Source organism: Borostomias antarcticus (assembly GCF_949987555.1).
Source record: "Borostomias antarcticus genome assembly, chromosome: 13".
NCBI classification, from domain to species: Eukaryota; Metazoa; Chordata; class Actinopteri; order Stomiiformes; family Stomiidae; genus Borostomias; species Borostomias antarcticus.
Window position 1 is genome coordinate 13,378,028 of NC_140246.1, and position 26,103 is coordinate 13,404,130.

Consider the following 26,103-nt stretch of genomic DNA (forward strand, 5'->3'; position numbering starts at 1 on the left):
CCAGCCTGCACCGGGTCCTATTGTCCAACACTACCCCCACTAGACTGAACTCCATCTGACATTCCAGGCCCACCTGATGTAGCAAAGGTAGTGTCTGGAGAAGGCTCAGCATCCCTCCTGTCACTGCTGCGGCCCTCGCCATCCTCAAATAAGTTGGCCAGATCCAGTTCGGAATCAAGAGCATTGGCATCCAGATCAGGTGGCAGGGCTTCCATCAGCTGCCATGCTTCGGCATGTTCGAACACCCCGTGGTTGTCCAAAGGTGGGAGTAGTATGCCTTGAGTTTGTCATGGTGGACGACCTTCACCTTTGTTCTAGGCGTCTTCTGGATCCGGTAGATTAAGTCGTCCAACTCACTCAGCACGAAGTAAGGCCGTCGTAGGATGGTAGAAATTTCTTGACTTTGTCCCGCAACCGCTTGGTTCCCTTCACTAGGTGCCACACTGCATCGCCAACATTGTACCGTGTCTTGTTGACGTTCCTGTCATACTGCTTTTTAGCACGCTCCACCGACTGACCTAGCACTTCCCTGGCGATCTCATGAGCCAGCTCCAGCCGGTCGCGCAGCAGTGCCACGTACTGCGGAGGGGTCTTGGCATGTTCGTAGTTGGGTGGCAGGCCAGACCTGGTCCAGGGCGATATCCTACAGATAACGCCCTGTTACTCTCAATGCAATGTACCTATGAATGCGCTTCATCGGCCCGCTCGTCCGAGTCTACAGACAAAACCGTTTCGTTACTCACTTCGTTAAACACATCGTTGGAAAGATGAAAGTCTTTTCTCCGAGGTCGCTACAGTTTGTAGTCCCCCACCTTTCAAATAAAAGGCAAATTTGTACACTTAAATGGCTAATGAAGCGCATTCAAAGGTAAATTGCATTGAGAGTAACAGGGCGTTATCTGTAGGATATCGCCCTGGACCAGGTCTAGGTGGCAGGCCAGCCACAAGGTCAACCGTTAGCTCCCTGCCAAAGAGCATCATATTCGGCGTGAAACATGATTTTCCCTTTAACTCCTTTAACTAGACTCTGAAACAGCTATGTTCTTATGTGACCCTTCAGGTCCCATCCCCTAAGCCAACTAGTCTCGACACTTAGCCTTGGTGGATGTGGTAATTTATTGGCATGCTGCAGTTGCAGGGGAATACACACACAGGATAAGTGGATGCTCTGTGGGTTCATACAATTTCCTAGCCTGGTATGATCATCCCGATCTAGCGATCTCACTGCTTCACTCCGCAATATCAGTCTGGCCTTCGCCCCATAGAGAGCGATTACGTGGGCGGGGGTACTTGCCTTGACAGACAAACACCTTCAGCCCATCAGCGTTCAGCAAACTTTTGCCAAATCCAGTCGGAAGAACGGCAAAAACGTCTTTTCCACCGAGAAACTCCACTAGTGCATACTCTTGTTCAAGTGTTGTGATTAAGTCTATTTCTGCAATAACTGCACTTATAGCTGCGTTTATTCTTCTTACGTTAACGTTACCACTCGTTGCTTCGGGAGCCATCATGTTTGTTTAGCGAGCGGCAAGAACACGAACCAATCAGGGGCTGCTTTCCACTGTGGGGCGGGACAGAAGTTAAAACTCAGTCCCTGATTGGCCCGGTATGGTCTGGATTTTGGCATAATCGCTCTGGAGAAGGCGAAGGCCAGACCGTTCTACGATACGATACGATAGCCTTTATTGATCCCCAAAGGGGAAATTCGATTTCTTTCAGCAGCGTACAGACAACATACATAGCCACACAGAGAGTATGGGAGTAGATAGGCCATAAATATAAACATATACTCAATCAAACATCCCTCAATATAGATCCATACATATAAACATAACTATACATGCCACAATATGAGCATGTACCAAAGTGCAAGTTAATGGCACTTGTTAAACCATTTAATGGCTGCTGGGACAAAGGAGTGGCTGAAGCAGCTCCTCCTCTGGCTCAGCTCTTCAAAGAGGGGTTCTCCATGATGGACAGCATTAGTGTCCTCTGCGTTAGTGAAACAGAATGTGAGCTCGCGAGAACGGGATGGTCGTACCAGGCTAACAATTTCCCGCCAATCTCCATAGCTGCTGTGAGTAGACCAAAACAATTCGACAAAGGATCTGCGACTGCAGATGCGTGTGTGTGTGTGTGTAGTGTGTCGCCAGTGCCACTCATTCATGTGTGTATGTGTGTATCACTTGCCATGTGGCTAATAAAAGACCCTCGAGCTCCTGTTATTATTAATTATATTTAGGTAGCTATACATCTCAATTATCCCATACAGTTAGTGATCGTATAGTGGATTAAAGCTCTTTTAGAAAATAAAAACAAAACTTCCATTTCGAATGACAAAAACTGATAGACTTTGAAGAAGAAACTTACCATCATCCATTTTTATATTAGTCAGGTTAATAAACTTAAATGGAAACAATAAACCATAAGCCGGCTGGCTAGACATGTGCAGAGTGCACCTCTCTAATCTTGAACATAACTCAATTAGTCTCAGTACTAAATATAAACATAATTTACCTGCAGTTACAGGGGAATACACGCAGGATAAGTGGACGCTCTGTAGGATCATACAATTCCTAAACAGGATACATTTTGGCTAGTTAGCTAGCTACTGGCAATATTAGCCAGGCAAACCCACGTGAGAAACAGAGATACTAGATTCTACATTTAACATATTAACAGTGGTTTGACACCAGACTGAACAGAGCACTCACTGACAGTATAACATAAAACAATGGTCTAATTACTTGGAATAAGTGGATTTGACAACTCTTTTTGCACATTTCATCTACATACAAAGCATCACTGAACTCACCCCGCCAATCTCCATAGCCGCGTGCAGCAAATACGTTGAGTGTCCCAATACTTCGAGGTACCCCACCACTGCGATGCACGAGTGCAATGCTAAACGGCTACAATGACGGTGGACACATCGAGTGGACGCTTTCAAGAACTCTAAATCAGAAGATGTACTTTGCATCCGGAAAGTTTTCATATCCCTTCACTTTTTCCACATTTTGTTATGTTACAAGCTTATTTCAAAATTGATTTATTTTTTCACAAAATTCTACACACAATACCCCATAATTAATGAAAAATGTTGAAAGAAAATGTGAAAAATGTTTTCTAGAAATGTTTGCAAATATATTAAAAATAAAATCACATGTACATAAGTATTCACTCCCTTGACACTCAAAATTGAGCTCAGGTGCACCCTGTTTCCACTCATCCTTGAAATGTTTCTACAACTTGATTGGAGTCCAATTGTAAATTCAATTGATAGGACATGATTTGGAAAGGAACACACTTGTCTAGTATAAAGTCCCACAGTTGACAGTGCATGTCAGAGCACAAACCCAGCCATGAAGTCAAAGGCATTGTCTGTAGACCTCTGAGACAGGATTGTAACAAGGCACAGATCTGGGGAAGGGTACAAAAAAAAATCTGCAGCATTAAAATATAATAAACTGGAAAAAGTGAAGGGATATGAATACTTTCCGGATGCAATGTAGTAAGAATCCATAGCTGCTGTGGAGTACCCTCATCTGCACCAGGACATGGCAGCGTTCCCCGCTTATGCAGGAATTTACAGAAATGTACCATGGGAAGCTTGGGAATTTTGACAATTTTGACCTTTTTTGTAGACTATACCAGTTTTTTTTTCATCAATTTTTTTTATTATTTTATATACTTACTTTAGGATTTTATTCAATTTTCATCCAATTTGGTAGCCAATTGACCCTGACCTAGTGTCCAATTACCCCCTACTAACTGTTGAGGATTCGTCACACAATTGGGTTGACAATGAGAAAGGGGAAAAACTACTCCTTGACTATCTCAATTCGCAACCATAATTCCAACACCAGACAGGGTTGCTGTTGTGTGACGAACTCTCAAACCGAGATTAAACTAACCACCCTCAGGGAGCGACAGCCCAATAGCCCACTCCTTCTGAGATCCAGCCATACTTCGATCTGGTAAGACCACCGGTGGGCAGCTGCACCGGAACACAATGCATGACCGCTATACCACCGCAGACCTCTATAACAGGGAACTTAAATGCAGCCTAGTTGGGGGAAAAACATACAATGCAATTCTAGATAATCCAGCATGATCTTGGTTAAAACAACTGGCAGTTGAATTTTAACCTAATTCATAACATGTGCAACGCATTCTTCCATCACATGCACAGCTAATTCCTAGCATCCTGCACACGAAGAGGGCTGTAGAATCAATTGAAATTCTACTCACAAATAGAATGAAAGAAATGTCATTTTTAAATCTTGTATTAGAAATGTTTGCGTGCATGTCTGCTTATGACAAAGCAAAATGTTCATACAGTATGCATGTATGTTTATGACAAGGTAAATACAGTTGGTATAAATAACCCCAAAATTCCCAGTTAATTCCCATGGAAAGTTTCCAACTTTGAATATTCCCGGAATTTTGCAACTCTAGCTAAGTCTAAGAATAATGTACACCATGTTTCACTGCTTTCTACTAGCTTATCAAGGTTTCTCCTCAAAATATGTTTGAAGATATGCCATAGCTTTCCAAAATGATATCTTTATTTAACATGAACATCCTCTCATGGGACGAACCAGGCCCATCTTATGACTACAGCTTGGATGTGGTTTCTTTTGTGTCTTCTCTAATCATTATTTATAGATTATTATCACTAAAACCTCAGCTATGCTATACTTTTCTCTAATCCTGCTTCACTTTATGATCCTTTATGGCTATTCAGTCGGTATCATTGACTAAAAGTAAAGCTGTCTCTCCTTTGTGGATTCTTCTATGGTTTATTAAGGAAATCTTATGACTAAAAGCTTTGTTACATTCCTGGCACTGATATGGTTTATCTCCTGTGTGGATTCTTCTATGGGTAACTAAATTACTCTTTTGAGTAAAAGATTTATTACATCCCTGGCACTGATATGGTTTCTCTCCTGTGTGGATTCTTCTATGGCTAACTAAAAAACTATTTTGACTAAAAGCACTGTCACATACCTCACATTGATATGGTTTCTCTCCTGTATGAATTCTTGTATGTTTAACTAAAGTACCCTTTTTACTAAAAGCTTTGTTACATTCCTGGCACTGATAGGGTTTCTCTCCTGTGTGGTTTCTTCGATGTTCAATTAAAGTGCCCTTATGAATAAAAGCTTTGCCACATTCCTCACACTGATATGGTTTCTCTCCTGTGTGGATTCTTCTATGGATAACTAAATTACCCTTATGAATAAAAGCTTTACCACATTCCTCACACTGATATGGTTTCTCTCCTGAGTGGATTCTTCTATGTTTAACTAAAACACTCTTTTCACTAAAAGCTTTGTCACATTCCTCACACTTATATGCTTCATCTCCTGTGTGGGTTTTGTCCCGATATGCTTTCTCACCTATGTGGATTTTTCTATGTTTAACTAAACGACCCTTTACACCATAAGCTTTGTCACAGTCCTCACACTGATATGGCTTCTCTCCAGTATGGATTACTTCATGATCAACTAAACTACTCTGTCGACTAAAAGCTTTGTCACATTCATCACACTGATATGGTTTCTCTCCTGTGTGGATTATTCTATGGTTAATTAAACTACCCTGTCGATTAAAAGCTTTGTCACATTTCTCACACTGATATGGTTTCTCTCCTGTGTGGATTCTTCTATGTTTAAGTAAACTACTCCTGTCACTAAAAGCCTTGTCACATTCCTTGCACCGATATGGTTTCTCTCCTGTGTGGATTCTTCTATGGTTAACTAAAGCACCCTTTACACTAAAAGTAGTGCCACAGTCTTCACACTGATATGGTTTCTCTCCTGTGTGGATTCTTCTATGTTTAACTAAACTATGCTTTCGACTAAATACTTTATCACATTCCTCACACTGATATGGTTTCTCCCCTGTGTGGATTCTTCTATGGACAACTAAATTACTCTTACGACTAAATACTATGTCACAATTCTCACACTGATATAGTTTCTCTGCTGTCTTGCTCTCAGTTTCCCCAGAAGAAATATCTTCACTCTCACTTCCAGAGCGGGAACTGGTAATAGGCCTGGTCCACACGCTGGTCTTGGTCCTGAGACAGGTGTCAGGGCTGGGAATAGGTCTAGAACACTCAGTCTGTGTTCTCTTTGATTTGATAGGTGATGTCAACACTCTGGTTGGCAGAAGCCGGAGGCAGTAGGGCGTTAGTTCAGGCAGCAGTCCTCCTCTTTCCTCCTCTTCTAAACCCTGAGCTGTAGAACAGTCTGGAGTTACAGAAGGGGGCTGAGAGTCACTGGATGGTTCTGGTGCTCCACAGTCCTCTTCATCAGACTCTTCTTTGATTTGTTCCTCAGGTGTGTTGGTGGGTAAAGAGTCTCTTTCTCTGTTCTCCAGAGTTGGAGTTTGGTCAAGAGGTGGGAGTTGAGACGAGTCCTCCGGATCACAATGGGTTTTCACTCTGGAAGAAGTGAATATGGAGTCTGTAGTATCGGACTGCAGCCCTTGAAGCTGCTCTCCCCCCTGACTGGTCCACAGCTCCTGTTCCTCTTTAATCTGTGGGGGCTCTGGGAGAGAGAACTGCTGGACATCTGGGGGGGGAAAGGAAGATAATATTATAATTCTGTCGCAAAGTGTTCTTTTTTGGGAGCTGAATAAGGACAATGATAAAAGACAACGAAAGTCAACAGTGGTCTAAAGTCAAGATAAAATAAAACCTGTAAAAAGTCAGTATTTAAATGTTCAGTAAATTCCTTTTCGGTATGATAAAGAAAAAAAAGCCATGGCAAGTAGGTTTTCAATCGGTTAATGATAAAGACTAGTTGGCTCCCAAAATAGGGTGGGACATATGTTTAGAGGAATTTGATTGGAACATTGACAAGTGGACGGGTTTTAAGAACTTTAGACAGATTCGATAGAAGGATAGCGTTGATTGACCAGTGGATGTCGTGAGATTATTGGCCTAAAATCGAAGGTACATATTGTCGTCATTGCACGTGACCTACCGTTTTCCAGGAAGTAAGAAATTATATACTTTGATATAAGATTACAACAAAAGTAGAATTTTGTAATTTTTTTGGAATACATCGTTGAATAGGTGAACACTATGACCAATTATGTGAACCAAAATGGGACAGAATGCTTTGTCCATTTCAGTGCAACTTTAAGGTCTCCATGCGAGTGCCAAATTTAGCCTAGTGTTATTTCTGAAGAGGCTGCAAAGTTGGGAATATGGGAATATTTCACACTGAAAAACAATGATGCCCATTGCAATACCTGTGGTGCTTTGTTAATCTACCACCTAAAAAGCGTACATCCAACCGTGCTGCCAGGGACAAGTGGGGCGCAATCTACCTTAGTGTTAGCAAAGAGCTAACACAGCTAACACTAGTATATCATACATTATATTTAGCTTTTATGTTAGCAATTGATCAACAACTGTTTGTTATCTTAGTTTGTAGATCTTTTTAGTGCTCAAGCTTAGCACATATAGATAAAAGCTTAAGTTTAACAATTGATTTCCAAACTAGAGAAGTTCCCATAAAGATCATACCAAAAACATTTGCCCATGATTTATGACTTTGCAAATGTATTTTCACATTTCCCTTTTGCCACACTTAAAACAATGGTAATATTTCTCTCAGTATTAGTGTGAATGTGTCCAAGTTCAGAAGCAGTGGCGAAGCACTTTCCACAAGGTTTGCAGGAATAGGGACGCTCTGTGAGACTTAGTCTACTTAGTAGTCACAATGACGGGGCTGATCCACTGTGTAAATGTGAGTGTATCGACAATTCATTATTAAGGCACCTACTCTAAGGACCAAAATGTTTTCCCACATGCACTACATACATTTGGTTTCTCCCCTGTATGTGTCCTCAGGTGTGTTATAAGCATGTGATTTGCTAAAATGTGAACCGACGTAGGGCTTTTCACCTGTGTGAGTTTTCTTGTGTATTCTAAGACCATCTTTCGCTTTGAATGTCTCATCACACTGATTGCAGGGGAATCGCTGAACCTCTGTGTGAACACTGTGATGTCTCTTCAAGGCAGATGGGCATCTGAAACTCTCCTGGCACTGGGTGCAGGTTAACATCTCACGTCCTCTTGACAGAAGAATGGGTGAGGACATGGGAGGCTGCATCACCAGATTGCCCTGCGTGGAGCAAAGAATTCAGAATAAAGACCAATTCACACCACAGTGTTTCCCGATTCCCACACAGACTGTCTTGGGCGGGCCGCCAGAGTATATGAATGGCCGCCCAAGTATTTTTTGTGATCCAATACCACCCATAATACCCCCCATGAAATCTGTCTGGAACAATATAGTCAGGAATCGAATGACAGACTCAGCTTCCTTGCAGTGAATGCCAGTTAGCTAGCAAGTTTAGGTAAAGATATTGGGTGTGTTAAGTAGCTGAGTGTTCAGTGAGCGAATGCTCACTCTGAGCACTGAGCGTTTTTTTTCCCCACTTAGTCTGTCAAATTATCAAAATGGAATTTAAATCTAATGTTATTTATTTACCTTCACGTCGAAGTTCTTTGGTTATTTTGCCATCCGACAGGCGTACCAGCATCCTTTCGGCATCCATCTTTATTTTATTTTTTTGTTCAGTGATGATTATGTGGTGTTTGGCTCAAACAGATCATAGTTCAAAACTGCTCACTTGTGCCCTGAGCAGCTCAGTTAAGAATGTAATTGAGCAACCCGTTGAGTGAATTCTGATCACTGATCGCTGACTGAGCGCTCAGCTACTTAACGCACCCATTGTGATATCGAGACATCCTCCCCCAAGTAATTTTGCAGTTTGGTACACAGTAAGCAAAGCCAGACAGCCCTTTGGCAGCATGGATGTTGATGACAACGATGAACACGGGTTAATTACTGACAGAGGATTTCAGCTGCCTCCAAATTCAATAAGATCTCTTCTCCGAAATCCATTTTAGCTGGCTCTTGTTAACTAGCTAGCTGGCTAACCAACTTGTATCTAGTAAACAATAAGCAAGTTAAGAACACAAGTACAAAATAGGCGTACAAGATATATAAACCATATAAAAGAAGGGGCATACTGTAAGCAGCTCAATAAAAACAGGTGCAAACAGAGGAAAGATGACTAGTGAGATGGTTTTTAAAATGCCTTAAGGGCACAAGGGAGTTAAACATTTCTCTGAAGGGAGTTCCAGGCAGAGGGGGCATAAACGGAGAAGGCCGACCTTACCAGCTCAGTGCGAAATGTGGGGATCTTTAAGAGAAGCCATTCACAAGAGCGGGTCCCATGAGTGCCACAAGACCAGACCAGCATAGATTAAATGTAGTTGGGGAATTTTCCAATGGGGGCCCTGTAAATTAATAAAAAACAAGTGTACAGTAAGTCATGCAAGGTCTGAGCCAGGCAAAGTCTGAGCAAGGGAGGTCCACCCAACTAAGTCATAAAATAATGTGGTGTGTACTGTAGGCAGTTCCAGTTATAGTGGCTTTCATGTGAGCCAGCTATATTGGTGCATGTCAGTAAAATGTTTGACACGTGCCGTCGCATCACCAATGTGCACTAAACAACTGTCCAGACTTTACCTTGCTGTTTGTCCATTTATTACACCAATGATGTGTACAGTCTTGCATCCAGGTAAACATATGGTAGTGAGGTAGCCTAAAAACACAATTACTGCTACACTATCTGTCAAGCCATGGCCACCTCAAAAACTGTTTGGTTCCCCCGGCATGCACACCTGTTCCAACTACCTCAGTGCTTGAATGCAATGCCCTTTTGATGCAATTGCCGTCCCAAAAGTGCATTACACATCCAATAATAACACCACACAACATGGATAAATATTATGGATAAATGGCTCTTACACCAGTGATGAACCAAGAGAAGAGCTCTCCATGGACTCGGGACAAATTTATCAGAAACATTACTGACTTCAATAGGCAATAATGGGGTCATTGAGAGGTTTGCCACCAAGATACCAGGCTCTCCTCCCCAAGGCGAGGCTACTTCCAAGTGTACAAATCGAATCTGTACCACTGGTGGGGCCCAATGTCACATCTTTTCAGGGGGCCCAACATCCCTGGCGGCGCCCCTGGTCAGAGGATACCCACTTCTTTACTCACCACTAGTGACAGCCTACCCAGGCTCATCCTATGATCGGTTGCGCCGTGGGCCTATCCACGATTCGCGCTTGTTCTGACACAATTGTGTCAAATAAGTCAATGCATCGGAAAGCTCCGTTCCCCCATCAATATAGCAAACTAAACATCTAAACAAGTTGCTAGATTATATAGTTTACCTCGATGTTGGATGCGCAGACAACCCAACGTTGGTCCTTCTTGAGATAGGTCTTGCTAACTGGCTAGCGTGCTTGAATGTGCAGACAACATGGAGGCAGACAACCCAATGTTGACGTGTGGATCTTTTCCGTTTTTTCTTTTCCGGTTCTGGTCCAAATTTGTGTTCCTTGGTTTTACTATACGACCATCCCGCCTCTAATTGAATGCAGCCAACAGTATTATGTGTTTTAAAGCTGGTCCAGTGGGTTATGTGTAATGCATTCAAATCATGGAGCTATAGTTCTTCTTCTTTGGGTTTTATGGCGGATCGCAACTAATTTAGAGGTGCATACCGCCACCTACTGTACAAGAGTGTGTAATATCATGTCATAAAAACTTAAGAACCCTCTCAAGAATATGACCCTCTACAGTGTCACATTACGTAAGTAATTGTTCATATTTTTGCAAAATAATACATTGTCTTTGTTTCATGCTATGTGAATTGAAACCATTCCCTTTCTTGATAAAAGGTGCAGTTATGGCCTGTAAGCCAAGTAATATCTTGACAGAAGTGTCTGCCCAGCTGCAGGAGACGCTGAAACACGCCCCTGCTCGATGCAAAAAGGTATGTGAGGTCAGTCAGTTAAAATAATTTCTCCTATCCAGTGACACGGCATGCTTCCAATGAACGTATGCGAGTTGTGTGTTTACAGCCATTTCATTATGTCCTTAGGCATCTGCTCCAGCCCAGCTGACCTCCCCAGCCCAGCCCCTGACCGCAGCTCGTCTGACTACAGCGGAGTATTCAGATGAGGATGACCTCTCCGGCCCAGACCCTCGATTCAGATGAGGGTGACCTCCAGCCCAGCCCGTCTTCCCAGACCTCCCTTCCCAGCCCGTCAGGATGGATGCCTTTTTTGTAAATAGTTTTTGTAAATAATTTTGCCCTATTTTCTTTTCTTTTTTTTCGCTGCAACTAAATTGTTTTGTTGCTGAAATGTGATACACATATAAACTTGCCTTGCCTTGCTGACGACACAGCAGTGATAGGCCTGATCAGCAACAATGATGAGAGGGCCTACCTGCAGGAGGTTAGGCTCCTGACCCAGTGGTGTCAGGAAAACAACCTCCATCTGATCGTCAGCAAAGGAGATGGTGGTGGACTTTGGGAGGAAGTAGGAGAGGAACTACACCCCTCTAATCATCAACGGGACCCCTATAGAGAGAATGGACAGCTTCAAATACCTTGGTGTCCAGATCACCAAGGACCTGACATGGTCAACACACAGGGTCAGAAAGAGCTTCTTCCCGCAAGCCAACAGGCTCCTGAATGACTCTATCTAACACCCCTATGGGATTTTAGTTATTTATTCATACCCATATAGCATGTAGCCTACATAATACATCCAGCCCTTTATTTATCCCATCACAGCTTAATTGTATACTTATAGAAAGGGTATTTATTGTGTAATTTGTGTTAATTTGTACAATCGCAATTTTTGTAAACTGTAAATTTGTATTTGGAAATTGAGTATTAGAGTTTATCTGGAACATAATCTTGGAGTCGGCAGCAACATTTCACTATGACTGTACATCGTACATTACATGTGATGAATAAAAGGAATCTTGAAACTATACTGTAGCTCAGCGATGAGAGCAAACAAAAACCTCAGGATAGTTTCTGATCAGGCAATGATTAGCCACTAGTTCTGTGCTGACGTCAGAAAGTTGCGACTTTGCACAAGGTCCCAAACTCACTTTCCTCATGTCGGCTGTGCACGCGGATGTTCTCACTGCATAGTTGTACATTACATTGGATTAGCTAAAATATTTGTACTGGAAGCAGATCAACAATGAGCTCCCAAATTACATGCGTTGGGTGGGTAAAGCGAGGAGTGTCTAAAGAGACACCAGACAAAGTGGAGTTGAGCAAAGAGGAATTGCAACGCATCATAGCCGAGGCAAAGGAACAGTTGGGTGAACGTGAAGGTGAAGAGGAGGACGATGGTGAGGAGGATATCAGCTTGATAGAAGCTGCCAGCATACAGGAGCCCCAACAGAATGAGAACGAGGCAGGAAAGGAGGAAGAGGATGAGTTGGCAGAGTATGGCTTGGACAAATACGACGAAGAGGACGCAGTTACCTCCAACCTGGGCGACAGTCTGGCTGGCCTTACTGTGTTCAGCTCCAATGACGAGGACCCTTACATCACCATCAAAGACACAGACCAGTACGAGCGAGAAGACTTTCAAATCAAACCCAGCGACAACCTGATTGTGACAGGCAGGGCTGAGAAGGACTGCTGCAATCTCGAGATTCACGTGTACAACTCTGAAGAGGAATCGCTCTATGTTCATCATGACATTCTTCTGCCTGCCTATCCGCTGTGTGTGGAATGGTTGAACTTCGATCCTAGCCCAGGTGAAGCGCTGGGTAACTATGCCGCCGTGGGGAACATGACACCACAGATAGACGTATGGGATCTGGATGTGGTGGACTGCTTAGAGCCAGCCTTCAGTCTCGGAAGCAAAAAGGCTGCCAAGAAGAAGAAAAAGAGCAAAAAGGCTGCAGCGCCACCGGTTGAGGGCCATACGGATGCAGTGCTGGACATATCCTGGAACAAACTGGTCAGAAATGTGCTGGCCAGTGGGTCGGCTGACGAGACGGTCATCTTGTGGGACCTGGCACAGTGCAAGCCGGCCACTATTCTGCGGAAGCACACTGACAAGGTTCAGACGTTGGCGTTTCACCCGTTCGAGGCCCAGACGCTGATTTCGGGATCATACGACAAGTCTGCTGTTCTATACGATTGCCGCAGCCCGGACAGCCATCGCACCTGGAGATTCAGCAGTGAAGTGGAGAGGGTGATCTGGAACCACTTCTCACCCTGTAACTTCCTGGTAAGCTCCTCACACACTGAGCATTCCCATTGATACAACTGTATTGGTCCATGTGTCCAACTCATCACACTCAACACACATTCTGTTTTGTTCTGTTTCAGGCGAGCACAGAAGATGGGTTTGTTTATTGTCTGGATGCACGCTCAGACCAGCCGGTGTTCACATTGAGGGCACATGATGGAGAAGTGTCAGGTAGGGGATGTCCTAGATCTTTTATAACTTGGATTTGTCTTTTCAAACATTGTCTTTAACATGATTTGGCTTTAAAACTTGATGGTGTCCCCATGTACCTGCAGGCTTGGACCTCAGTAGCCAGATCAAAGGATGTCTGGTCACCGCATCAGCAGACAAACACGTGAAGATCTGGGACATCTTGGGAAACAAACCAAACCTGATTCACTCCAGGGACATGAAGATGGGGGTACTGTTCTGTGCGTCCTGCTGCCCTGACATGCCCTTCGTGTATGCCTTTGGAGGACAGCAAGACGGCTTGAGAGTTTGGGACATTAGTGATACAGCTGCAGTGGTTGAGGTGTTTGGGAGTCGAGAGCGCCTTGTGGTGAACGCGGTATCCGAGGCAGGAAGCAGCAGGTCAGCAACAGATATGGAACTTTCTTAAGTGGCCTCTGTACTTTTGACAGCAGCGAATCAACATGCAAAGGAGACACCGCACCTTGGGAACAGCTTTTATCCCAAATACCAATAGTACAATATGTAAACGTAGCCACAGAGTCATCGACAGACCTTAAGACCTACAGCCCAAGAGGGCTTAGCCTCTTTTTTCTTTACATTGTTTTATGTTGTATCCACTCTTGCAACCATCTATACAAATTGCCCTGTTATAATTTGCAGTTGAGTTTAAGCATGGACATCATTAGCAGTTTGTTCCCCATTTCTAGTAAATCTGGTAGGCTAATTGAAAACCTTACTTTACTAATGAATATTGTGCTTGTTCCCAGGCTTTCTCACTTTTGAACTGGGACTTCGATTGAAACATATTTTTTTGAAATATGTTAATTCATGCAATGTGTAGCCCTAGTGTTGTCATATTCTTATTTGTAAGAGTTATAGTTTAATTTACAGTGTGACCTCATAATTTCACTCACGTGCCAGATCTTGGGTTTGGGCCCTTACAAATTGCCAATGTGGGACCCCCTCACACATTGAGAAAATTATAATTATTAATAAAACATAATCATTACATGTATGCCAATTTACATTGGGGTTTCAGGATGAAAATGGTAATAATTGGTTCCGTTATGCCTGGCATCAATACAGTTCAATATGACCCACATTCTGAAAAACTGTTAATCTGACAGATAAAATGTTTATCTCTTGAGAGATTTTTTTTTTTTTTCCAGAGTGCGAGTCATATTGAACTGTATTGGAGTCTCCTTGCTATGGAGTGACGGAGCATTGGATTAAACTAAGCAAAACAATTTTTGTGGATGCACACATTCTTAAACATTAGCTTGGCATCACATTCTGGTTCTCTCCACAGATCCACTGCCGTTCAGATTTCCACCCAATCTGGGCTTGATCAGGCTAATCACAACCGTATATCCAATATGGGGCGGGTTTGCTAAAAAATAAAAAAAAAGGGGGGGGGGGGGGGGAACGTCAGGCACTTTCAAACCCCCTCGCTGTCATAAACCCGCCCATCATAGCTGTTTGTATGTCAAATTCCTCGGAACCAACGCTGATTAGTGTATCGTTTTCCAATCGGGCTCAAAATCTTCTCTATCTAGAGTATCCAGACTGATTTGTAGGTAACACGTGATCTTGCGACATCAGGATGGTCTCACGAGGCTAGTTGCCGACACCCCTCTAGTGGAAAACACTTTTTTGCTATGCTTTCAAACTCTTCCCAGAAAATACACATCACACAAAAGCCAAGCATTATGCATACTGTATACAGTACACATTCAAGTTATTAAATTATTTAATTTTCATCCACCTTTGCAGTATCCTTTTGAACATTCATCATGTGTATAAGTTAACATTTATTTATCATATCTAGACATCTTCTGACGATATCAGTCACTCTCAAACACTCTGAGCACATCTGTTTTTTTGGCCAGCTGTTTGGCCGTGGTGCCAGAGGCGTCCTCTGTGTCTGTGAGTCCCAGCAGGAGGAGCGTCCTGGCTGTTTCTGCATGCTGCCCGATACAGGCCATATGAAGAGCTGGGGGATGGACAGACCCATGAGAAATATGACCTGTTGTGAAGGTTGGACAGTAGAAACTCAGACATCCAAACCAACCTCAGAGTTCCGAAAAGTCCTGTCAATCTAACGGGTGTCGAAACCGGAAGTAGCCATCGCATTTTACGTTTTACTGTAACGTGACAAAATGGCTAGCACAAAACACAAGTGTAGTTGGTTATTTGATTGCAATTTCAATGCCTTTGCGATTGTTATAGAGGGTAGTTTATTTATGCTGAGTGTAAACTAAATAAATATTATATTTTGAAAATAACATTTTTACATTACTTTCAAATATTTCAGACATCCAAACAACCCTTATTCCTGATGGGTCTGGATCTCTGTAGAAGGTTTATAGGCTCTTGTAAAGTTAATGTTGCTGTGTAGACAAAGCGTTTTATGTGGAATGTGATCTGTTGCTTACCAGTTCTTCCCTTTTTGTCTGTGACATGCAGGTCAGCTCCTAATGCCATGAGTGTTTTTAGAGTGCTGGTGTGACCTTCCTGAAAAAGAAAAAAGTGGTTCAGCAATATATAATTTCCTTTAAGTGCAATGCCATGTAGATGAGAAGCTAACCTTGGCTGCATAATGCAGGGCGGTGAGTCTCATGTCAGTTGCTGTCTGGTTCACGTCTACATGAAGCTCCTTCACTAGGAACGCTAGCGCCTCCTCCTGGCCAGTGACCGCAACCTGGTGCACTGGCTGAGCACCAAGGATGTCTTTGGCTGTGGGAGAGGCCTATACACACATACGTATATAAAGATGTACACGAACAAAATCCCTTCCCAATTGTATCTTTGTGTTAATACATTCATACCTGTATTATTTGTCCTCATAGTCTCCACTGTACCTGGTGCTTCTGCAGCAGTAGTTTGGCCACAGATATGTGCCCATTCCTCATAGCATCCATGAACGGAGTCACCCCACAGCTGTCCCTGTCATCGGAGCCATACCCACATCTAGGGAGGGGGTCAGGTAGCACTACTATAGATACACTACAGTATTATACATGATGTCACCTCCTCACATACAATTAACTCTATACTGTAGCTCTATGTGAGCAGCCAAAGTAAACGTATTACAATAATCTCTAGAATGGATACAGTCATACGTACGTACCTCTGTAACAGGATGTTGACCACTTCTTCACAGCCATGCATAGCTACACAAAAAGGGGGGAAAACAAATACCCAGGGATGATACTGGAGTTTGTCAGGTACTCTTATGTATTAGTCTCACATAGCCGGACCTATCTCCACACTTTGTTTACTATGTTCTATGTTCTTCTATGTCTTTAAAAAATCACAATCTGAATTGAATCGGAGTGTGGGCTGGGAATCAGATCCATCACTACTAATTGAGCAGTAATAAACAAATGACAAGGCTTATCCCGCAAAATCTACATATCCGTTGAGTCAGACTATATACTCATGCTGTGAATGTGAACATGTTTTATCCATTAGGCTACATATATACCTGCAGTGTGCAAGGGCGTTCTCAGGGTCTTGCTCTCTGTCTTCCAGACTACAGGGTGGGTCAGTAAGAGATGCTGCACCACGGCAGGATCCCCCTCCCTGCAGGCGATGTGGAAAGAGTTCCACCCGTCCTTGTTCTTCAGTGTGGGGTCGGCTCTGTGAGACAGGAGCTCCTGGATGACCCCCAGGTTCCTGTGTGTGCAGGCCATCATCAGTGGAGTCCTGCATAGATAAAGACAAGTGGAGATAAACATTTAATCTAAACATGTACTACTACTATGTGGCTAGAAGGTACAATATATTTAGTATTATACTATTATCTAACACAAAAATTAGCTACTCTACACCTGTCTGCTCCTTGTCCGGACTTTTCCTTGGACAGCGTCGGCATTCATATTTGGCATGGGTAAGTATATAATATACTATAATAATAATACACTATACTAAAATATATAAATATTGCAGAACGTATCCATTTTTTGTCAATGTTACTCGTTGGACGATCAAAAAAATTCCTTCGAGCCGGATTTGAACCAGCGACCTAAGGATTTCAACAATGTGCCTCTACAGTCCTCCGCTCTACCAACTGAGCTATCGAAGGGATATAGACAACGCTTGTAGTGGTACCATATATTGCCACCACATGTCGCCTTGGCCTGACTTTAAAAGTAATGTATTGATATTCAAAATAATGTATTGATATTTTGAATATTGCTATAAATGTGCGTGCAAATCTCTCACTCTCACCAATCAGCCTTTTTCAAGCAGTCTACTTTCGCTCCCTCCTTAAGCAAAAAGCTCACACATTCTCCATGTCCCATAGACGCAGCTTCGTGCAGAGGTCTCTTGTAGTCGTTATTATACAGTTCTATGTCCATGTCTATGTCATTTACTAAAAATTGTACAACATCCAGATGGCCGTGGCGGGCAGCATAGTGCAACAACGTATCACCCGATCTCCCAAAGTGTTTCTTGTTGACAGCGAGTGCGACAGTGCTGCAAGCGAGTTCTTTTTCGAGTATGGACAATTGACCTTCCTGTGTAAATTTGATTAAGTGTTTTAGTTTGTTCTCCACGTCCATAATTGCACACGAAGCGAGTTTGTTGCTAACTTTATATAGCTAACATGCAGTAGGCTACATAGCAGTCTCATGCATTTCAGTTTAATCGGTCGTTATATATCGATGGACAAACAAGTAGCCTACCTACACATTTCATTCGCATACTCTCTATTCTTGCTTCAGCCACAAAAACACGTTCTGCTAACTGGAGCGATAAACATTGAGTACAATTTACAAAACTACTTCATCATAATTGACATATGGACTTTTCGGAGAAAACCTCTCAATGCTCATGAAACGCAGTGATATATTTTTATTGCCCCATATTATTCCTGTGGTGCTGGAGCTTGTAGTTCCTCGGGAACAATGGGGGCTGCCCCTCCTCTGTGGATGACATACCAATAATTGATTGTACATTTTAAAAAAGTTGACTTTACCAAACATGACTACGGATTATAGGACTTCATGACATTTGCAGGCACGAGGCTGAATATGTTTTTTATTCGCAGCTGCCTCGTTGAAAAGCGTTAACATAAGAATTAAGAACATCTATTACGAGGAATAAAAAAACAACAAAAAAAACACGTCTTCAAACATGTTATCATGGCTTGTAATTAGGCGATACGTTTAGGCCTATCTCCACTCTAATCCAAGCCAAATCCACCTGGGTTTTACCACATAGGGGTGAACAAGATGTGATTTTGGCACATCTGGAAATAGCTCCCTGAAAAGAAGGAGAGAGGGGGGAAGAAAAGTTGCGGCTGGTTAGGGTGGGTGAACCTCTCTCCGCAACCTTTATTAGGCTACAGAATATGCACGGGAGTGGATGGTTCTTTTGTGCGGTGAGGATAAATAGTGACACCTTCTCCTGGTAAGCGCTCTTATTATTTCATAGCCTTAATGCATGGCATACAAATCAAGAGACACACCCCTTTTCAATTAATTGTATTCATCTCCGTTTTCTATAATGATGACCCCCTTCTTCGGGACTGTATTATATGGTGCTAAACTAAAAGACGGAGATACATTTGATAACAGAGTGATTTTTTTCTCTCTCTTTCAACTGTGATTGTTACATAAGTGTAAAAGAACTATGTGTTCCACGGCTGAAACCCCCTCTGTGGTTTCTCATGTACACTATCCCATTTCTCTGTGTTACTGTAGGTTTTCCAGAGTCACAATAATGAATGCATGTATAGTAATAAGGTATTTGTCTTGGTTGTCATTTTGCAGCCCACCCTCATCCAAGCTAGAGCACAATCTGTGTAACAAACCAGATTTTGTTGATCAGAGGAAGTTTGAGTTTGGAATTTATTTGCATTCATGCTCACAGTTAACAACTGAATAGAGGCAGAATTTACATTGATAAAAATAGAAATATATCTAAACATGATTGTACATCATACAAATGTAAAAACGATATATATGTGCATATATAGCCTACACACATACACCATACATTAATACTCATAGCCTACACATTTACAAGTACGACCAAACACTTAAACCATGCAGACATTTAAAAAATGCCATGAAACAACAATATACAACACAAAAAACAAACACATCAACAAACAGAACAAACAACCATCCATCTTGTGTTCCTGTATTGTTCAGGCTGACTGCTGTGGGCAAGGCTGTTACTTTCAGCCTGTTTGTTCTGCACTGAACAGAAATGGAACAGAAGAGGAAAACACATCACCAAATGACTATTTTACAAGTTCAACAACATGACTGCACTATTTACTTTGGCCAGGCCTCAGTTGTATACTTTCTGGGAAAAGTAGCCTATTTTTCTTAAACATCACAGTAAGAAATGCACCACTCACCTCTTGAGGAGTCTAGTTGAACAATGATAATGACTAAAGTTAAAATAATTTTTAAATGACAGGACCCGAGGGGGGGTCTTAATTCTGCCACACACATTGCACACAGTGAGCGGCAATACGGCACACAGCACACACACACACACACACACACACACACACACACACTATTTTTCGGGTGTCACTGGTGGAAATTGTTCCCTGCATTTTTCCCACCCAAGCCGTCCTCCTCCAGGGGCAGCCATCATGCATGGCGCCCGGGGACCAAGTCCAAGTACTCAGTCCAGGTCTTGGTCAGGGACCGGACTGAAGAACATCTGTTCTACTGCATGCTTTTCATATTGGGTCCTTTGGGAACCCCGCTTGCGAACACCAGGAAAACATGCAAACTCTGCCAGAAGACCTTCTTGCTGTGAGGAACAGTACTAGGTACTGCACCACCGTGCCGTATGTGAACGGTTTTGCACAATGCCGGGAGCTGGGACCGAACCGGGGCCGCTCTACCTCCCGAGTCACATGCTGCCCCTGAATGGGCTGTTGTTTTATACATTTCTCTCTTACACTGTGAAATATTCTGAGGCTCTTAGGTTACTGAGATGCAAAATCTGTGTTCACAGATGCAATGGCGTCAGCTTATGCAAATATTTACACAAAGTATTCATGCAAGACCAAACGAGAGAGAGAAAGAGCCATGCAATGATCTGCTGCTGTAAATAAGATAGGGAGAGAACAAAGACACCACAGGAGAGTCACTGTCAGACAAACCTTACTGAGAAATGCCATTAGGAAGAAAGCGCCGTAAGGCTTTGAGAAACTATAACCACATGTATCCACCAGTCACCAGGTCTCTCTGTGTGCTGTAGATATATTCTGGACCTCAAAATGTCCCTCTAGGTTTGATGGTTGAGAGTCTGGTCTGTGATTTTTTTTTTTTTAAATTCCGGGAGACCAGTGCACTTTTGATCAGATTCATTGCAAGTTTGCAGGTAGTCTGACCGCTAGCGAGTTGAGGATCAAAATACGTATAAACTACAAAGATGCATTCAGAGACAGTTTCCTTTATAATAGCAAACAAAATGTGAGCTCATGCACTGCCTTATCTTGGTGAATAAGCATCCCTTTTATATTATTCTGGGTGTACAACCCACTGTGCCCTTCTGCCCATTAAACCTATCCCCTACCCATATCTTCCCTAACCATATTCCAATTGCTTGGTCCTATCTATTTTGTACTTTCTGTGACCTATCACTGTTTGTATCTGCACACACACACACACACACACACACACACGTACACACACACACACACACACACACACACACACACACACACATACACACACACACAAGCAACTCTTAATTATTCTAATTGCTTCTTGGGCCTGCCTATCAATTCTATACAGCAAAAATACAATTAGAAATCCATTTGTAGCCCCCATCTTCTCCAGTACCTGGGATGTGCCAAGTACAGTATGAGCTGTACCAAATGCCGTTTGATAAAGTAGTTCTGATCACAGCAAAGCAACAGCAGAAGATCTAAACCTATCAGGATCAGGATTCTATCACAAAATGATAGAAGCGCACAGAAGAACGTCTCACAGCCTACAGCATAGCTTCCTCCTCCATTCTACAGAATGTTACATTTCCAGACTGGTCTGTCTGCAACAGATGTGACTGTGTGTCCTCTTTGAGAGAAGATTGCCAAATCCCCAGAGGAGCATCTGGGGCTGGTTGGATCCTCAGTTAGCTGTGTCTTACTGTCTCTCTGCCTATGCCCCTCACTCTCTTTCTGTTTGCAGATGTTGCTGGAAGAAGAATGAGAAATGACTCTTTTGAGAAAAAGTGAGTGAAAGAATGATTTGTTAAGACTAGATCCCTCTCAGAGTGGATCATCTCATCTTGTACTGTTATGTGTGGAACACGTATTTTGCCAGTCTACATATTCACATGAAGACCACAAAAAATTAATGTGAAGTTGAGATCGAAACTTGTAATGTTGTGTGCCAGCCTGGCTCAATGTAGCCATTGTTAAGCAAGACCCTCCATCTTGCTCTCTCTCGTTCTCTCTCTCTCCACTCCCCAACAGAGGTGGAATGCATCCAACATTACAGTATACAGAGTGTGACGGCATGTGTGTGTGTGTGTGTGTGTGTGTCTGTGTGTGTGTGTGTGTGTGTCTGTGTGTGTGTGTGTGTGTGTGTGTGTCTGTGTGCTAATCCCTGAACACTCATGAGGTCAGCAGGAAGGAGGGCCAGTAAAGGGTCTCGTTTCACCATCCCACCCTTTGCTCTAATTTTCACATCCAACTACTATGAAGGATACAGTCAGTATGACTTGATGAACCTCTGTATATTCAGCAGTTTAGTTAGTTTACTCTAGAATAGAGTATTATTCTAGGAGCTGAAATAAACTTTGAACATTGATCATTGTTTAGGTGTTGGAGGGGTGGCGTCAGACAGACAACCCAGGTCATTTTGGGGTGAACACGTAATTCGAAGATTGGTGACTCAGCTTGACTGCTGCTGACACATGGTTTGGGTTTGCGTGGACGGACGGTATAGAGGGTTAAGGTTGACGAATGTGGTTCCCATATCCATTAGTCACGGCACCTGGAATAGGAGAGAGCTAATCTCTCTCATAAAAGATGAGAGAGCTTAGCTTTAATTGGATGCAGATGAGAGTTGCATTGCAGTTCTTCATTCCTCTCTCAATGGGATCACCAGTCACAACTGGATATAGGATGCAACAGCATTATGGTGGAAACCAGATTTAATTAATTCTGAGCCCCCTGCATGTGTTTTATTGCACTGACTCAATATATAGATACGTGAGTGAGCGGCATAATTTGTCCTCTGCATTTCACCCATCCAAGCAGTCCTTCTCCAGAGGCAGCCAGGAGAAGTGGGCAGCCTTGTCAGTGGCGTCCAGGGACCAAGTCCAACTGCTCAGTCCAAATCCTGGTCAGGGACAGGACTGAAGAGCATCTGTTGTTTGTATTAGGCTCTTTATGGGGGAAACCCTTGCAGACACGGGGAGAACATACTCCCTGCAAACTCAGAAACACAGAAAGGCCCGGGAGATACCCCACCTGAGTGCCTGACAACCCTGGGGAGAACCTCCCCAGTGCTGACATCGCCCCAGGCGGGAATCGAACCCAGGACCTTCTTGCTGTGAGGCGACAGTGCTAAGAACTGTGCCACAGTGCTGCTCGAGCCCCTCAAGTTTCTGAATATCTCCTCTCTCTTTGTGCTGTGCTCCAGTTAACCGTGTCTTCCTGATGCTGCTGGTGCTGATGGTGTGTCACCTCCTCCACAGTAAGCTGTTCAGGGCGCCGCACCCGCCCAAACACACAGGTAAATGTCCCCCTGCAACGCGTCCTACCACAGACAGACGCTCATCTGAGCTGGCACAATGTCAAGCACACCTGGATTCGAAATGTGCTAAAACTATCCATGACTCAAGTTGTATATGATATAATGTTCATTTCAAAGCCAACTACATTTTATTTATTTTTTTTACATATAGGGATTATTTTAGGGGGTGAATGATTATGCCAGTTATTGTAATTAACTGAAGCTGTTGTTAAATGATTCTTTGAACGTCTGTGTGGCTGCGGTCGTGTCTAGCACTCCATACAGAGATCAGGAAGGATCCTGAACATGGCCCCAAAATGGCCGTGAAGGAGGGCCAGGAGGCGGACAACATCCCCGTCGTCATCTGCGCGTCGGAGGAGCGCATGGGCGGGACCATGGCGACCATCAACAGTATCCACAGCAACACGGATGCTAGCGTGTTCTTCTATATTGTCACTCTTCGTGATGCCGTCAAACAGACGCGGTTCGTCTCACTCTTTTCTTGCCCCCCCCCCCCCCCCCACTGTGTAGCAACAGAATCTGTCCCTAGTCTAGGACTGCGTTCCGAATCACATACTTCTACTTTTTTTACTACCAGTATGTACTACAGCTGCCCCTAGAAAGTATGTACTTTGCACACAGTACACATACAATTGGGACATACCACTTCTTGAAATTTGCCCACATCCGTCGCAGTCCATAAAGCGACATTCGTCCACAGCTGTCGCGACTCGCACACATGATGTGATTTCTGCTGCGCACAGGATTGTGGGTCAGAATAGCCAGAAAACTCTGCTGGCTTGCATACTGCAAAATACAGACGGATGTAGTAGGACATCCTGGTATTTTTTGCCATACTGCATGTGGCATACTATGTATTGGGACATACTACAGTACATCCTTTTTTGGCATACTATATAGTATGGAAGTATGAGATTCAAAATGCAGCCTAAGACTTCATTTGGAAATCTGAGTGCCTTTGTTCCTCTGTGTTTCACCCTGTAGTCAGTACATAGAGAAGACCAAGCTCAAGGGCATCAAGTATAGGATTCTGGAGTTCAACCCCATGGTTCTGAAAGGGAAGGTGAAACAAGACTCCTCCCGACCCGATTTGCTGCATCCAGTGAGTATGTGTTGTACTAACACACACACACAACACACACACACACACACACACAACTCTACATCTGAAATACTGTGTTTACATCCTAGACTGAAGTAACATCTTAATCAATTTATTTGCAGCTTAACTTTGTACGCTTTTACCTGCCTATGCTTGACATCAGCCACGAGAAAGTAATCTACCTGGACGATGACGTCATTGTGCAAGGTAAGAATTTGTATACCTTATTTTTAGCGATACAGAGGGGCTATTCCACTTCAGCTACTTAGCCATAAGCCTTGTTGGTGGTGAGCTTTAATAAAGGGAAGTTTCTATCTGATTACATCACTGCTCCAACCTCCTCCAGGAGACATCAAGGAGCTGTATCACACCAAGCTGGAGCCAGGCCACGCTGCTGCCTTCGCCACGGACTGTGACCTGCCCTCTACCCACGAGATGGTGCGCAGCGTGGGCATGCAGGTGAGTCTGCCCGTGTGTGTGTGTGTGTGTGTGTATGTTAGGGCATACAGGTACTATGCACATGTGTTTTCTATAATCTTTGGCCACTAGAGGGAAGTATTTGCCAAATGGCAAGAGAATCAGTGATCAGAATTCAGATGTTATTATTCACATATTCTGAAACAACCGGGTTGATTTTACCAGAGGCCCTCATTGCTTAGTGTGTCCTTTCAAGTGCAGTTCTTGCAACAGTTTAAATAAATCACCTTCTTTCTCCGAGCCTGTCTCCCAGACAACGTACATGGGCTTCCTGGACTACAGAAAACAGGAAGTGAGGGACCTGGGGATCAACCCCAGCGATTGCTCCTTCAACCCCGGGGTGTTTGTGGCCGACATCATCGAGTGGAAGAAACAGAAGATCACCAAACAGCTGGAGAAGTGGATGCAGGAGAACTTCAGGTGAGTGCAGAGGTTTGTGTCCCTGATCAGACCAGATCATAGAACCTGGGCTGAGTTCAGCCGCGACAAAACGTTGCAAAACGGTTACTGAAACGGAAACGGCGGTGTGTTGAACCCCCTGTGCGTTAGGCAAGCATTGCACCTATGGCAGCTGAGAAGATGGATGGTAAAATGGGCCCGGTTTATATATCAGTATTCTGATTGGGTAACACCTCTGACACATCCACCAAACGAGAGAAAACTTACCTCAAAGCCCCATGACACAGCACACCGTTTTGAGGAGACATGATGTTCAACCCGGAAACCGTAGCAAAACGGTTAAAGATTGAACTCACCCCTGTAAACACTATTCTGTCACTGAAACAGAACCCTTAGGAAATGGGTCCCGTGCCCTTTGTTGAAACCTGCGATAGCATCATACTCCTACTCATTTCCATGTCCAGCACGTGTTTTAATTCTTGTTCTTGCCAAACGGTGTGATCACTCTTTCCTCATAGGGACAACCTCTACAGCAGCGCCATGGCGGGCGGCGTGGCCACTCCTCCCATGCTGATTGTGTTCCATGACAAGTATACAGCCATCGATCCCCTGTGGCACGTCAGACACCTGGGTGAGACGGCCATCTCAACAGCAACACCACCACACCCGTCTCACGGGCCTCTCCAAATCAAACAGACCCTGATGAGACAGAATTTTATCACAACATATTGCTCTCTCTCATACAGGCTGGAGCCCCGACGCCCGATATTCGGAGAGTTTCCTCGAGGGGGCACGCTTGCTGCATTGGAATGGCCGCTTCAAGCCCTGGGACTACCCCTGTGTCCACCTGGACCTGTGGGAGAGGTGGTTCATCCCAGACCCCACTGGCAGGTTCTCCTTGGTACGGCCCGAGTGACAACTGAAGGCTGTGGACTGTACCTTATCAGAGTCAGAGGGGTGTCGGGGGTACATCTGGCTTTCCAGGATCTGCTGAGTGATACAGTATCATGAAGCCCTGTTCTTGAAACCAA

General features: G+C 43.6%; 4 protein-coding genes across 8 annotated transcripts; 2 read left to right on the plus strand and 2 right to left on the minus strand.

Annotated features, from left to right (window-relative positions):
* Window positions 1–4,513: 4,513 nt before the first annotated feature.
* LOC311317209 (uncharacterized protein) lies at window positions 4,514–10,448 on the minus strand. 4 transcript variants are annotated; one of them, XM_084448250.1, is made up of 4 exons: window positions 10,277–10,448; window positions 9,208–9,328; window positions 7,925–8,144; window positions 4,514–6,581 (listed from the first exon to the last, which is right to left on the minus strand). In XM_084448250.1, exons 2-4 carry the CDS (start codon window positions 9,289–9,291, stop codon window positions 4,744–4,746), a joined length of 2,142 nt encoding a protein of 713 aa, XP_084304376.1. In that variant the 5' UTR covers window positions 9,292–9,328; window positions 10,277–10,448; the 3' UTR covers window positions 4,514–4,743. The 4 variants fall into 4 exon arrangements, with proteins under 4 accessions (XP_084304376.1, XP_084304377.1, XP_084304378.1 ...); XM_084448251.1 differs by lacking the exon at window positions 10,277–10,448 and adding an exon at window positions 9,561–9,598; XM_084448252.1 differs by lacking the exon at window positions 10,277–10,448 and having other exon boundaries at window positions 9,208–9,336.
* A 1,593-nt stretch (window positions 10,449–12,041) lies between these two features.
* pwp1 (PWP1 homolog, endonuclein) lies at window positions 12,042–14,491 on the plus strand. The gene is made up of 3 exons (XM_084447598.1): window positions 12,042–13,156; window positions 13,258–13,348; window positions 13,453–14,491. The coding sequence occupies exons 1-3, from the start codon at window positions 12,110–12,112 to the stop codon at window positions 13,773–13,775; spliced, it is 1,461 nt and encodes a 486-aa protein (XP_084303724.1). The 5' UTR covers window positions 12,042–12,109; the 3' UTR covers window positions 13,776–14,491.
* A 632-nt stretch (window positions 14,492–15,123) lies between these two features.
* ankrd16 (ankyrin repeat domain 16) lies at window positions 15,124–17,916 on the minus strand (the record flags this gene model as incomplete). 2 transcript variants are annotated; one of them, XM_084448105.1, is made up of 7 exons in its annotated part: window positions 15,124–15,341; window positions 15,784–15,862; window positions 15,936–16,097; window positions 16,210–16,318; window positions 16,479–16,521; window positions 16,836–17,056; window positions 17,582–17,916. In XM_084448105.1, 7 exons carry the CDS (start codon window positions 17,914–17,916, stop codon window positions 15,193–15,195), a joined length of 1,098 nt encoding a protein of 365 aa, XP_084304231.1. In that variant the 3' UTR covers window positions 15,124–15,192. The 2 variants fall into 2 exon arrangements, with proteins under 2 accessions (XP_084304231.1, XP_084304230.1); XM_084448104.1 differs by having other exon boundaries at window positions 15,124–15,374.
* Window positions 17,917–21,543: 3,627 nt separating this feature from the next.
* On the plus strand, window positions 21,544–25,988 carry glt8d2 (glycosyltransferase 8 domain containing 2; the record flags this gene model as incomplete). Its single annotated transcript, XM_084448003.1, has 9 exons — window positions 21,544–21,562; window positions 22,981–23,073; window positions 23,347–23,557; window positions 24,079–24,196; window positions 24,319–24,403; window positions 24,543–24,655; window positions 24,927–25,093; window positions 25,591–25,703; window positions 25,819–25,988. The coding sequence occupies 9 exons, from the start codon at window positions 21,544–21,546 to the stop codon at window positions 25,986–25,988; spliced, it is 1,089 nt and encodes a 362-aa protein (XP_084304129.1).
* Between the last annotated feature and the right edge of the window lie 115 nt (window positions 25,989–26,103).